At 38.1% G+C, this 14171-nt stretch overlaps 1 protein-coding gene across 1 annotated transcript; it reads left to right on the top strand.

Moving 5' to 3' along the window:
* Positions 1-10745: 10745 nt before the first annotated feature.
* LOC149954427 (chitin deacetylase 7-like) lies at positions 10746-12760 on the top strand. Its single transcript, XM_090169050.1, has 4 exons — positions 10746-10788; positions 10939-11148; positions 11389-11722; positions 11827-12760. The coding sequence occupies exons 1-4, from the start codon at positions 10749-10751 to the stop codon at positions 12728-12730; spliced, it is 1488 nt and encodes a 495-aa protein (XP_090025176.1). The 5' UTR covers positions 10746-10748; the 3' UTR covers positions 12731-12760.
* Positions 12761-14171: the final 1411 nt, after the last annotated feature.

The raw sequence follows: 14171 nt of genomic DNA, 5'->3' as shown, positions 1-14171 counted from the left end.
TTCGTTCAAAGACTATTTACCCCTAGCGAAAACCAGCATAATCTGGCCATGTTAATGGTTAATCTATTGAGTCGTATTGAATAATAATAAAAAAATAATAAGGGCCTATTAAGGACTGAAAATAAAGTTGAAAAGGATTAACTTCTTAATGTTTATGAAGTAAAATAGACAAAAGAGTGTAAAATAAGTACTTAAACACTCCACAAAAGGACTGAATTTGGGGAGCAGAAGGTTTAAATATGTTCTATGATAAAACCCTGAATGGTCTTAAATATTGGAAAATGTTTTAAGCACTTTAGAGGTCTAAAATAAGACCTTAATTTTTAACAGTGTGACGTAGCCTGGAACTTTAGGGGTGAAACTCTATACTACATCTATAGTCTATAATGTATTTCTTAATGTGTGTCCTTCTGTCTGTATGTATTTATGTTTTTCCCATTAATAACTTTTAAACTCCGCCAGGTAGCGTGATGAAATTTTGACCGTGTGCTCAGCTCCCTTTTTCCAGTTCAACGCCACTATTATGACATCGCTGTGGCCATCTGTGCCCAAACTGCGAGTTATTTTTTACCATTCAACGTTCACAATTTCCATTACACGAGGCTCTCCCCTGCATGGCCAAGTAGGGTACAAAATCTTCGTAATAAATATTTATTGACATATTTATTAAAAACATTATATGAATAGAGATATTCGGTAATAACATAGGTATATAACAAAGCTCCTTCTAAGTTACAATCCATCCCTAGATTTCTCCCAAGTGGTCGATTGCGCCATCTGATAGCGGGGAAACGAAATACTAGGTGTACCACTTATGATAAAATACGCGAAAAAGTAGATTAGTCCATAATTAAAAGGGATAATATATCTAAATCCTAAACAAATTTGAAGAAATTAAAAAACTTACTAATAACTCGTACCGATAGGTCTTCGAGCGAATCTCGGATCAAATAGATCTTCGAGTAATAAACTACATAAAAACTAAATAAAATAGCCAGAAATTCCAACGGTAGACCGGTTTCGTTCTATTTGGAACTCATCAGTACCGTGCGGGAAATCTGGCTGGCGACTGTTATATCGAAAAGAGAAACTAAGCCTAAACATTAAAAATTTCAAAACGCGTTGCATAGCAACGGAAAGCCGAAAAGGGGGGAGTGTGGTGGAGAATAGTATATACGATAAGTTAAGTTAGAAGAGACCACCTATGGACTGTTTAGGATTTAGATATATTATCCCTTTTAATTATGGACTAATCTACTTTTTCCCGTATTTTATCATAATTCACACAGTCCATAGGTGGTATCTTCTAACTTGGCTGGTTCTATGGACTAATCTACTTTTTCGCGTATTTTATCATCCCTCTCACAGTCCATAGGTGGTCTCTTCGAACTTAACTTATCGTACCACTTATGAGCGCGCTCCGAGGTTTCGAAATCGTTAAAACTATCAAATCTCGTTAAGCCTAATAGGCAAGTTAACGATCAGTTTAAAACTTAAAGAATTACCATTATACACTTTTAGTAATTTTTTAACTTAAAGCGTAAGGAACACAACCCTGATTTCAGGGTAAATAAGAAAGCGTAGTGAATGTCGATTGTAAGTGTTGTTTAAATTAAACCCATTTGACCCCAAAATTTAAAGATTCTATATTATAATACGTGACTTATTTAAACCAATAATTGTTGAAGTACTATATGACACTTCCCCAAAAGGCAGTTTTGAGCCTCGACCACCTAGTCGCTATCCATCGCAAGCGCTTCCTCCTTCGCGTCTGCTCTCGAAGGGGAGTTAAGCTATGTACTAATTGCTTTCCATCGCGAAGTGGTATCTCCTTCGTCTTGCGATCGCTTCTACAGTCAACAAAGTACCAAATATAAAGTAATCGCTTTCCAACGCGAAGCGCTACGTCCTCCATTTCGCGATAGTTTCCCCACTCACTGAAGATCTAAAATATGAAAAAATTGCTTTCCACCACGAAGCAGTATCTCCTTCGTCTCGCGATGGTTTCTACTATCGAAGAAGAGATAAGCTATGTACTAATTGCTTTCCATCGCGAAGTGGTATCTCCTTCGTCTTGCGATCGCTTCTACAGTCGACAAAGTACCAAATATAAAGTAATCGCTTTCCAACGCGAAGCGCTACGTCCTCCATTTCGCGATAGTTTCCCCACTCACTGAAGATCTAAAATATGAAAAAATTGCTTTCCACCACGAAGCAGTATCTCCTTCGTCTCACAAACGCTTCTGCTCTCGAAGGCGAGATAAGTTATGTAATGATTGCCTTCCATCGCGAAGCGGTATCTCCTTCGCGTCGTGAGCTCTTCTTCCTTGGAAGTAGAGCCAACATAATTTACAATCGCCTTTTGTCGCGAATCCATCCCTCCTTCGGATAACGATCGCTTCTTCTATATCAAAGTCAAACTGCAATTGTTTTTAATCGTTTTCTTTTATAAACGCACAGCCCTGTCGCACGATAAAGCATTCGACAATTGAAATAAGCAATTGTTTTATACGTAAAACATTTGCCGATTAAGTCAGGTTTTCGTTAGATTTCTTAATCATGAACTGCAATTTTTAAAGGAAAAGGATTACTTCACTAAGTGCAAATGTTCAAAAACGTGAAAAGGCGATAAGTCCCACCTTTGGAGCATAATGATGTCACGTTTTCAAGAAATTAAAGTAAACAATGTCTAAACGTACACAATGTTGGCTAGGCAGTTCTCAATATTCCAAATAGGTAAAAGTTCACTTTCCAATTTTGTTTATTAACATTATTTCCGCTTTGTTACGATTAAAGGTATTATAATAACTTCACTTCTATTGTTATAAACAAAATAGCGTAAAAGCCACCCAAAAACCATTCGGTTAAAAATTGCAAGGTCCTTTAAACAAAATCGTCACGTCCTATATTACTCTAGGCCATAAAAGTAGTGAAATCAAATAACGGGCAAGATCTGTAATTATATTCCCATAAACGTCATAAAATGGACTTATTTATCGACAAGTGATGTGCTCTGAAGTAATATGCTAGACCTTGCGCGTCCTAAGTGTTTTACTGAGTTAAAATCCTTTGTACAACCATAAAACATTTCAAAGAGAATGTCTAATATTAGAATCGCAGTGTATCAAGTATATTGTTTAGATCGAAATATATTATCTTCTTTGTTTAAATTTACTCTTTTACCTTAAAACCATAATTAAATAAAGCAGACAAGTTGTTGACTGCAGTAATTACGTCACTGCAGTCAACAGCTTGTCTGCTTTCAGTAATTTGCCAGTTTCAGTAGTCGCACCGCCACCTATCGATTATGTACAGAAATGTTCGAGTACCACTAGTACGGACAGTTTCAGTAATTTTATCAAGTGTTTTTATTTTGCGAGAACGAAAGAAAAATTTAAAGTCGGAAGGTTGAAATGGTCCCGTGATTAGGTAATGCTGCCATCTATATCGTTTTAAGGAACTAATTCTTGATATTGATGCTTGCCTTTCGTCCGCTGTGTTGTAAATTTTATGATTTGTTCACTCTTTATGCATTCTTAAGAAAACGTTTTATCTTATATTGGCCTTTTTCTTTAATTAACTTGGTAAATTATTTAACTGATATTGTATCATTAGAATCGTTACAGCTAAGCTAATAAATGGTTTTACAAAGGATTTTAACTCAGTAAAACACTTAGGACGCGCAAGGTCTAGCATTACTTCAGAGCACATCACTTGTCGATAAATAAGTCCAGTTTATGACGTTTATGGGAATATAATTACGGATCTTGCCCGTTATTTGATATCACTACTTTTATGGCCTAGAGTAATATAGGACGTGACGTTTTTGTTTAAAGGACCTTGCAATTTTTAACCGAATGGTTTTTGTTTTGATTGACTTATTATGAAAGAGTCAATTAGCCTTTTAGGTTACATAGAGTCATGTAGCGGCCAAATAACAAAATATTAATAAAAATAATTAAAAAACTTAGGTCCGAAAAAAATTGTTGTTCACCAAAAGCGCCATATTTAAAGAAAGTAAATAAAGACGTAATAAAACAGTTTTATTCGGTAGACTGGTAAGTTTCATCAAAACGACGGGTTATTTAAACAGAATCAAATTTGATTTTCAAACGTCGGATGACTATTTAATAAATTTTCTTCCACTTGAGTAAAGGTAAATTATCGTTTGTTTTAAAAAATGTTGATAGAAAAACAAATCGATTCCAGAATGTTGCGGGAATTTAAAAACAACGATATAAGAAAAAATAAAATTATTTTATTTAAAAAGCTGAACTTCTTTAATGGCGTTTTCCATTGGGACTGCTCCGAGCGTGATCCGGATTTGCCTTCTACGTCATCGCTCTACCACCGAGAACTCCGCTAGGTGCTCGGAGGACTAGACTTCCAGCCCTCCCAATGGAATACGAATTTTTCTCGGAGTCACTTTAATTAAAAATTGCTCTTTTTTGGTTGCCCCGTCCCTCGAGTTGGGGCAGCTCGGATCAATCCGCGAGGGAGTAACAGTGCCAATGGAAGATGTGCCTCCTTTTTGGAGTTGCCCTTTTTGTCCCAATGGAACCCGTTTTATATTTAGGAGCGCTCAGAGGACGACAGGTATAAAATTATCGATTTCAGAAATAAACTATCGCACGCCTGAAAACTAACGATAAATTTGAATTTGGTGAGAAATACTGACGTTAAACTTGCGAAATATTTTTTTTAAATAAAACCTAAAGTTCGGCCGATTAAAAACTTATGTTTAAAAGCCAGTTAATCGTACGACTGTCAACGCTGCAAAAGAGGTTTGTAAAATGCTACCAGTAGTAAATAGGGGCAGGAATCCATAACGATACTCGGAATGAATAACGGCTTTGATTCCCACCGTTGTGGCGGAACATAGCAGTCAGAGTTCATAAAACCACGTGACTAATGTGTCGTTTGCTCTGTCGACTGCTTGTTAATTAGGATCTTTGGTCAAGGTAATTTGAGATTCGCTAATATGGTCCTTGGTAGAGATGATTATAATGTTATAAAGTTCTGATTGACCAATATACGAATAAGAAAAAAGTTATAAAAGAACTTAAAAAACGGTTGAAAGCAGTGGTTTCGGAAATCAACATATTTCAGAGAACGTCATTTTTAATATTCCCACCGCGCCGGTTAAAAGACTGTATTGAGTTCATGCATGGACTAATTAATTAGTCCATGGTACATGCATGGAAATAACCCAATGGTTTGAACACTTTGTGGCAAGCACTATGGAATACATGTTTGAAATCCTATCATGATATTATTGCCTTTAATTTGTTGGATGTTATGATAACTCTCACAGGATTTTGATAGCAATTTGTTTCACTCAAAGCTTCTAAATCTGAGCTGTTCGTCTGCATTCCTACAAATCCTGAACAAAGACCTCTCGTTACGGACCATTATTATCGCGCTTTTCTTTGAAGCTTGATTACAAACTACTGTTTTTTCTAAATCATGAATTGCTTTTAATGACTCATATATCCCGGATTCTAATACCGGAAAAACATATAAATCAACTATGCCGATGGGTTCAGCCACTTTTTCCGGAAGATAAAAACTAGCAGACGACTAACAAAAACTGTATATTTCAGCATGAAGGAATAGTAAGGAGGGGAAATGATTGGTCTGAACTGGCAGTGTAATTCATCTTCCCTGTGGGGGCCGTTAAAATAAAGGGGGATATCGTGGTAGACTTTTAACACGTGACACGGAAAACTGAATTCAGTGTAGCCATCTATCGGACGGTGTTTATTCTGATTCTGAAAACAAGAAAAAAGCGGGAGAGCCAGGGGAAAATGAAGACAAGACTTATGTATAAATATTAAATACAAGAAAACGAAAAAAGTTGTTTTAGCGCCTTAACAAGTGGTTTCTTAATTAAAAAAATGTGAAATGGGAAGGTACCTTTATCTTTCTTTTTATGTTGGGTCTTAGTTATTTTCTTAACTTTTATTTTACAATAAGTGTGATAAATTTTTACTACGAGAAATTCGGGAATTGTAAATCTATGCCAGAAATTAAGCAATATGATTAAAGTATTTTAACGGTTTCGGTATTTTGTTAAAATAAAATACTTAGTACTTTTTAAAGCATTTAAATCAAATATTAAATAATGGAAAAGTATTTTAAACTATATTTTAAATATTAAAGTTAAATTGGAACTAATTTACCAATTAACTTAATAAACCCAAGAGGAATATTATCGAAAAATAATTTTCCGAGTTACCTGGTTTTGGAAATAAGGTAGCGAAACGCGAACGAGTTAGATGGCGCCTGTATCAATTGGCACGAAATTCCAATATGACATTAGTGCGTACGCGGGCTGTGGGGTTCCCCGAATTGGCCAGAAATCTCCCTCAAAATTAAAAATTCTTAACGCGACCGAAGACGTAGTTCAGAAATGATCAGTGCTAACTAAAAATATAATATTCAACAAAGTCGCTCTTAATTTAAAAAAAAGTATGTATTTTTAAGGTGAAAATCACCAAAAACCACTAAAAAGGGCCGATGCCACACTTCCGGGGCCCCGATCTCGCAAATGGTAACAATGCAGTGGGGTGGCGGAGTGGTTAGCACTTTCGCCTCGCAGCGAGAGGAGCCGGGTTCGATCCCAGCTTGTGGCACTGGGTGAAAACTCGGAACAACTCCTTCTGCGTAGAGTTTGCAAGTTCTCTCCCCACTGGTTTAAGGGGTTTTCCCCGAGATCTTCGGTTTCCCCTTCCCTAAAAACTTATTGAGGTTAACGGTAATAGTTAGTGTAGGGAGCTGTTGGCTCGAACGCGTGGCATGCAGGGCTTGTCACCACCCTCCTACGCATTGTAACCCGGCCACCTGAATTAAAAGGCTTCTAAAGTCGCTTGATGACTTAGGCCTAAGGTGGTGCCTTGGGTATTAGCCTTGCTGATTATTATTATTATTATTATATTTACACCGCGAGAAATCGTGCGAACACCGACGGCGGTGGCGGACGGCATACGGGAAACACTGTTTAAAACGATTAAAACCTATAAAGTAAATTCGGTCAGAACCAACTTGTTAAAATGGGAAAACCAAATCACGTGACTACCTTTTCACAGTTGGCCGTGCGACGGAAAAGGAGAAATTATCCTTCCAGAGACTGCAGACAGCTAATTGCCTCCCACCTTTCTATTACGAGATGTTTTAAATAACAATAATAATAATAATTAGATAATGTGCAAAATAAAATTAATAATTGTTCGTATTTCTTAGGATAGATGGCGCTACAGTTCTTCACAAAGTCACGTCACTATTCGTCCCAGATAGCCACTTCGTTATTTGTTTACCGACTAGTTTCGAAATGGCCGTCGTTTCATTATCATTTACCAAAATCTCGACGGTCATTTTAAATAAATTAATAAAATATTCACGCAAATATTAATGTTAAGCGTATTTTAATTGTTTTGTATCCCGTTTTGCCTTTTAAATAGTTTTCATTTCGATGTAGTTCTACCTATTTTTTCTCTCTAAGAGTCAGATACCGCCATCTATGGAGCGAAGTTGAAAGTATTAATAATAGATACTTTCACATATACCAAAATTTACTAATATTTTATCATAAGACTATCAAGGCCCCTCAGTTTGAAGTGGACATAAGGGCCCATGTATTCAGCACTGGACAGGCGCGGGAGAAACAAAATTAGAATGTTCGCTACCTGGCGGAGAAAAAATCAAATCCTCTAAATCCCCTCACCCCTACCACCTATACTACCTCTTGCCATTCAGTAACATGCATTGGGGGATTTATGCGTAAGTTTCAGTTTTTCACCACCAGATTGATTCATGTCACCAATTTGCCCAGTCATTAGCCTAACGTTAAAATCCCATTCGTTTCAAACTTAGGGGGCATTGATAGTCTTATGATTTTATATAGTCGTTTGGAAAATGCTATAAAGAGAATATTAAAGCAAGTGGCGCAGTGTGAGAAATAAGGCACTATCACAGGCCAATCACCAGTTTAAAAATTAGCTGGGCCAGTTTAAAAATTAAATGCTTGGGGTGCTATTGGCCCAGGTGACCACTTAATTAATTCAAAGTTTTTTCCCTTCAAGATTTTAGTTCATTAAATAAATAATATATTAATCCCTAAAATTGTTTGGTCTTTGCTTCTACGCTGTGTGCTTAGCCTGGTGTCAATTGTGTGTATGGGTGGGTGACTGGGTGTCTTGAGTCTGTCTACACTGCACTCTACACACAGTATAGAAGAAGCGAATTGAACAGTTAGCAAAATGAAATATAAACAGTATATCTCTCAGTAGCCTTATTCGGGTCGGGTCTATAGAACATATGGTTAAGAACAGATAATTTGACCATAAATTATGAAAGCCTGATTTTGAAGGTTAAAAATGGTAAGTGGCCAGTGGCCAGTTTTAGAATAGAGACTTGGCACTCTGTAGCTTTGGCCATGGCCGCCGTTGTGGTCATATTTCTCTCCCCATGATAAAAATTATTGAAAAAAAAACTGTGACGTAGCACTGCCAAGTCCCTATTAAACTACCTAGGCTCTACGGGCCACAGGTCCAGTTTTAAAAAAATCCTTATTTATCACCCTGAAGTGGCGGGTCTATCATTCCCACGGTCCCACCTATATTATGAAAAGACCCCTGTTATTAGAGAGGGCCATGAATCTTTTCGATTCTTCGAAAAAAGCGACTACTGGAGAGCGTGGTGCCATCTATATATATCAAAGGAAGCAAAAATTTAAGTTTAGTTAGACAATTTATACTCTATTTAGTGGACTCTAACTGAAATTATATATCCCACGTAAAAATATTGTTTATAAATGCTGTAATTAATGTTATACACCAATTTACAAACTTTTCAATCAACGCGAGGGGTAATTATAAGTACCGCCTTTTTGATTTCGATGCTAGCGAGATCTATTAAAAATGAGCTACTTCACGTCAAGCCGTCACACGCTTTAAATCTTAAATTAGTATTATTTCAATAATAATTAGTAATGACTAAAATTACATTAATATAACTAAAAAACTACAAAATATGAATGAAATACGCGACGTGTTAATATTATAAAATATAATATATACCCTTTTATACTATTAATTATTAAAATTTAACTATATATAGATTAGACACAACCAAATTATTTACAAAACACTACGTACTTATAAAAATAATGTATTTACTAACTAATTAAAATATTGATACCTATAAAAATGTTTCGTGTTCCGTTCAAAAGATGGCTCTCTAAACCTAAAATCAAGATGAAGTCTGAAATCGAGTAGGACTATCAGATTGTTATTATTATTATTTACAAAATCTGGGATTTTCGATAAAGTCTATAAGAGGGAATTTCTAGGATTTAGGATTTGTGGATTTTTACCCAAGTTTTCTAAGATATTTTGTGAAATGTCCGGACCTCTCGGTTGGTTTGCCAATTTTAAGATTTTTTTAAACAAATAAATGGTAATAGAATTTTTCTATGAAAAACTAAACTCATCCAATAATAATTCGTGACGTCCGCAGCTGGTTTCACCTTAAGCCATAATACAAGATGTTATTCAGAAAATAAAAAATTATGTACTTTATATAGCATAATTTAAATTGCGCTAATATACACATTTTGGCGCCGGTTCATGTATCTATGAGAGTTCAAGAGCCAACAATATACTTAAAATAAAATAACGTTACGTTAAACGAACATCACGCGAAAAGGAGCAAATCGTAGCCCAAAAAAGAAAACTGTGATACAATAAGTTAATAATGTTTTTCGCATAAGTGTATCAGTTCCATAGCTGCCTCGTGTAAACATTTTACAGAAAGTAGTTTTTACAATGACCACTCATTTTTGGTCGACTTTGGACTAAGTTATTAGGCTGAAAGCACGCTTATAGTGAGCGCTCGCATAGAGTCGTAGGTTAAAGTTGTTTATATTATTTGCAACCGGGCTTACCTTTTTAAAACTAAGGTCAAATCTACGTCAGTCTACAAATCGCTAAGCTATCAGTAATTATTTCAATCAACTAACACACTTATGTAATAGTTATAGACTCATGGTAATACTAATAGTAATATTAGTCTTAGCCAACCAACGACTGGCTTTAATATAAGTTCATAATAATAGCAAATATTTCTAAGTTTCAATAATTACAATTCAGTTACGCATATTTGTATATTGACCGGAAATTTTAATGATCCAGGAAATAGAAACGCTTTACCAAATTTCCGAAAATAAATCATTTCTATTAAATAAAAAATAGGAATCTATATTTTTATTATAAAAAACAAAATGAGGCTATAAATTTGTTTTTCTATAGATTAAATATCATACGTTAAATAAACAAGGAGATTTGTATTCGAAAAAGTCTAATTTATTGGCACTAGTGCAATTTACTTATCAAGCATCTTTTGTTTGGATTTAGATATTAGCGATTAGCTTCAATTCCAGGCGTTCTCTTGCGCGGACCAACTTATCTATTTTCTTGTTTGCAGCCTTTGTCAACAGCTGCAAGCCCAAAGTCTCCCGCCGCTGATGGGCTAGAGCGGGGAAACACGAGCGAGCCCCTTGTACCCCGGATGAAGGGGGGCGGAACTCCTTTGGGGTGTCAGCAGTGATCGGGGGGAGGGGCGGAATTTATCGCCGCTTTACCGTCCGGAGTATAAATAGCTGGGAACTCACCACGGCAATAATCATACTTCCTTCGTTTCCCATCGAACAAGTTAACACCTGCTCCCACTTCGTTACGATGAAGACGAAGATGCTATTGCCGTTTAGTCTCAGCGCCTTGCTTTGTTATGGTAAGTTAAGAAATTCTGAAGTTATTTTGACTTCGATTCCATTCCGAGTAGGCGGTTATGTTAGCTAGTCTCGAACTATGTTTTCGACCGTAACTTCGCGCGTGTTAAGTTTGGTGTTTCACTTTGACGCTAACCTGTTTTTCATTGCAGTCTTGTCGGCTCCCAGCTCGAAGCCAGCCCCGTACAAATGTCCGCGCTCCAAGGGCATGTACGCCGACCCCGAGTCTTGCCGGCGCTTCTACATGTGCGCCGAGAACTACCCGTACTCGCAAGCCTGTCCTCCGGGGCTCTACTTCGACGACGTCAAGAAACACTGCATGCACAAGTCCAAGGACCTGACATGCGGACCCGTGTCTCTTCGTAAGTACATTTTCTAGCGTTTTGCGACGTTTTTCCCTAATGATTCTTTAATATTACTTGTTAATTGTTTAAATCCATTTTTTATGAGATATGTTACCCTGTAATATTGTCAAAATCGTGAAAATATATTGTTTCCCATCTTTAAATAGAACCTTTAATTCAATTTCAATACTAGTTGTATTTTCTCATCTAATTCCCCAATATATAATTTTCATGTTTTCCTCAATTGATTTTCAATAGCTCCAATCGTAACGACCACCGTCGACCCTCTGCGGGCCGCCCGTTGCGACGAGACCCAGTGTTCCCTGCCCAAATGCCACTGCAGCCGGGACGGCACCAAAATCCCCGGTCGCGTGTCCCCTAACGACGTCCCCATGATGGTCACCATCTCCTTCGACGGCGCCCTCAATTACCAGAACATCGAGTACTACCAGAACGTACTCAACATCACGAAGAAGAATCCCAACGGATGTCCGGCTAGTTTCACCTTCTTCGTCTCGCACAGCTATTCTAGCTACTACAACATCCAACAGATGGCCGCCGCTGGACACGAAGTCGGGCTTAACGGAATCTAGTGAGTTTTAAATTAAATCGTTTACTTCTAATTAGAGTTTTAAAATCACTTTATAGATAGTACTTTTTTGATTGCCAATATTTAATTGTCGTGTCCATTTCTAGCTCCCGTGAACCCGAATCATGGTGGGAAACGGCTACCAAGGACGAGTTAAAGGAACAGTTCGAAGGACTAAGAACCATGCTGGTCAAATACGCCAACCTGACCAAGGAGAGTATCGTCGGAATGAGGTCGCCCTTCCTGAGGAACGGAGGCAACGAAATGGCCGCCATGATCAAGGACATGGGTCTCAAGTACGACTCTTCCCTGCCCGCCTCCCGCACTGTCGGCGTCTGGCCGTACACCTTCGACTACAGAATTCCTCACCGTTGCATCGGCGGAAGCAAGTGCCCGACCCGCTCCTTCGAAGGCGTCTGGGAATATCCTCTCAACATGCTCTTCTCCGAAGACGGTCTCGGAGGCAGCTGCGCCTTGGCCGACCAGTGCGTCTTCCAGCCGGACGAGGACATCATCTTCGACTTCTTGATGGAGAACTTCAACCGTCATTACAAGACCAATCGCGCTCCTCTGGGTCTCTACTTCCACTCCAATTGGTTCCAGACCGAGGCTAAGGTGGAAGCGTTCAAGAGGTTCGTACAAAAGGTCCAAGACACCCACAAGGACGTCTGGTTCGTTAGCGTTAAACGCGCTCTGGAGTGGACCCAGAACCCGAGTGCCAACGCTGCCAGTCATCCCGCTTTCGCCTGCGTCGAGAGGCCACCCACTTCGTGCAACAACCCGAGGACCTGCATCCTGACCTTCATGCAAGACGGCGTCGAGGAGACCAGGTACATGCAGACCTGCTCGGTATGTCCCCGCACGTACCCTTGGCTGGGTAACCCCGAAGGCCTGCCCTTGCCTGGAGAGGTCATCGACGAGGAAAGTGCTCCCCGCGAACTCGGCCAAAACGGGAAAGATCTTCTCACGGAGGAAGACGAAGAATACCAGCAATTCTTATCCAATTATTAATCAGAACTAGTTTTTAACTTTTACGTTTGTTAAAAACTTCTTTAATTGGAACTAAACTCATAATTTGTACATATTTAAACATAATAAAAAACGTATCTTATCCAGTATGATTTCTCCTTATTCACCATTTTTAATCTTAAACATGCTAGGTTTTCGAAAGCGCTTGGGGAAAGAACTTCTGTAATTTCCCTTTCTATCACGGTTTCCTGTTAGTTATACCAAAAGTTGATGTGACTTCGTACAAAAAGTATCACCGTCACGTCGGCCAAGAAACGTGTTAATTCTAAGCCCTCCCACCCCACCCCATACTGTTTCCCCGCCAGAGTTGGAGCCGATTATCGCAGTCACATTATGGTCGTATGTAACTTACATACGACCTTATAGGGGTTCTTTAAAATTAGCTTTCTAAAATTGTTTATTAGATAACTCAGTTTGGATAATCAAAATTATACGTTGTTTGCTATTATTTATGCTTAAGAAATCGAATGACAAGCCTATTTATATATGTGTATAAATGCATATATTTCTTTTTACTTAACCTTCTTATCTAATCTTGCCTTAAGGTTGAAGGTGGCCTAAAATTTATCTGTGACTTGGCCTACTATTATTCTTGTAGATCTTTCTTTATTGGAGCAAACAAATAAACATTATTATTATAGCATATGTACCTTCAGCCAAAGGTAGTGAGACTTTTTGCATGAAGTCGTATCCACTTTTGATTTTACACGAGGGGACAGCGAGTACTGCCTTTGCTAGTGCTATATCTGTAAAAGATTACGTAATCACTTTAGTACAGTCGAAGGTACAGGCTTGTACGCCGATTACAGATATACTCGAAATCACTGTTACCTGGGGCAGTAAATTGGTCGGCATTTAACAATAATACTCATACGCGGAAATTCATTAACTGATCAGTAGATGGCGTTAATCGTCCACAGTGGTTTCAGCGGTGCTACTTATAAATAATCGCACCCACGCAACAACGAACTTACGGACTTTGCACTCAAAGGCCGAGATCAGAGATTCCATTTTCTCGTGTGCGAATTTAGACCCCCACAAAATTGAGTGACAGCGTCGACAGCTTGACCGACGGCTCTGACTGTTTTTGAATAGAATATATACAATGAGCATCAAAAAAGAGGTAAGCTACAATACATGGAAATGTCCAGGCGGTCACTCAAGCTGTCAGAGCTGTCAATCAGTTGTCACTCGTCAAAAAATTAAGTACAGGATAAGAGGGGTGGAAATTCGCTCTGGTCTCGGTCTTCAAGCTCGTACAGGAAAATCAACGTGTTAATTTACATAGAAAAATCAAAGGTTTTCTGTCCAATCGCTAGTCTTTGGTTATGTATTATTTTAAAACAGTGTTGCCATGTCCTTTTTAGCGAATAAACCGTTGTTACGACCAATGACAATGGTCGAGATAGTGATTTACAAAATC

Source organism: Leiobunum rupestre, chromosome 3 (assembly GCF_980474605.1).
Source record: "Leiobunum rupestre chromosome 3, qqLeiRupe1.1.hap1, whole genome shotgun sequence".
NCBI lineage: Eukaryota > Metazoa > Arthropoda > Arachnida > Opiliones > Sclerosomatidae > Leiobunum > Leiobunum rupestre.
This window is presented reverse-complemented; position numbering and strand designations above follow the sequence as displayed.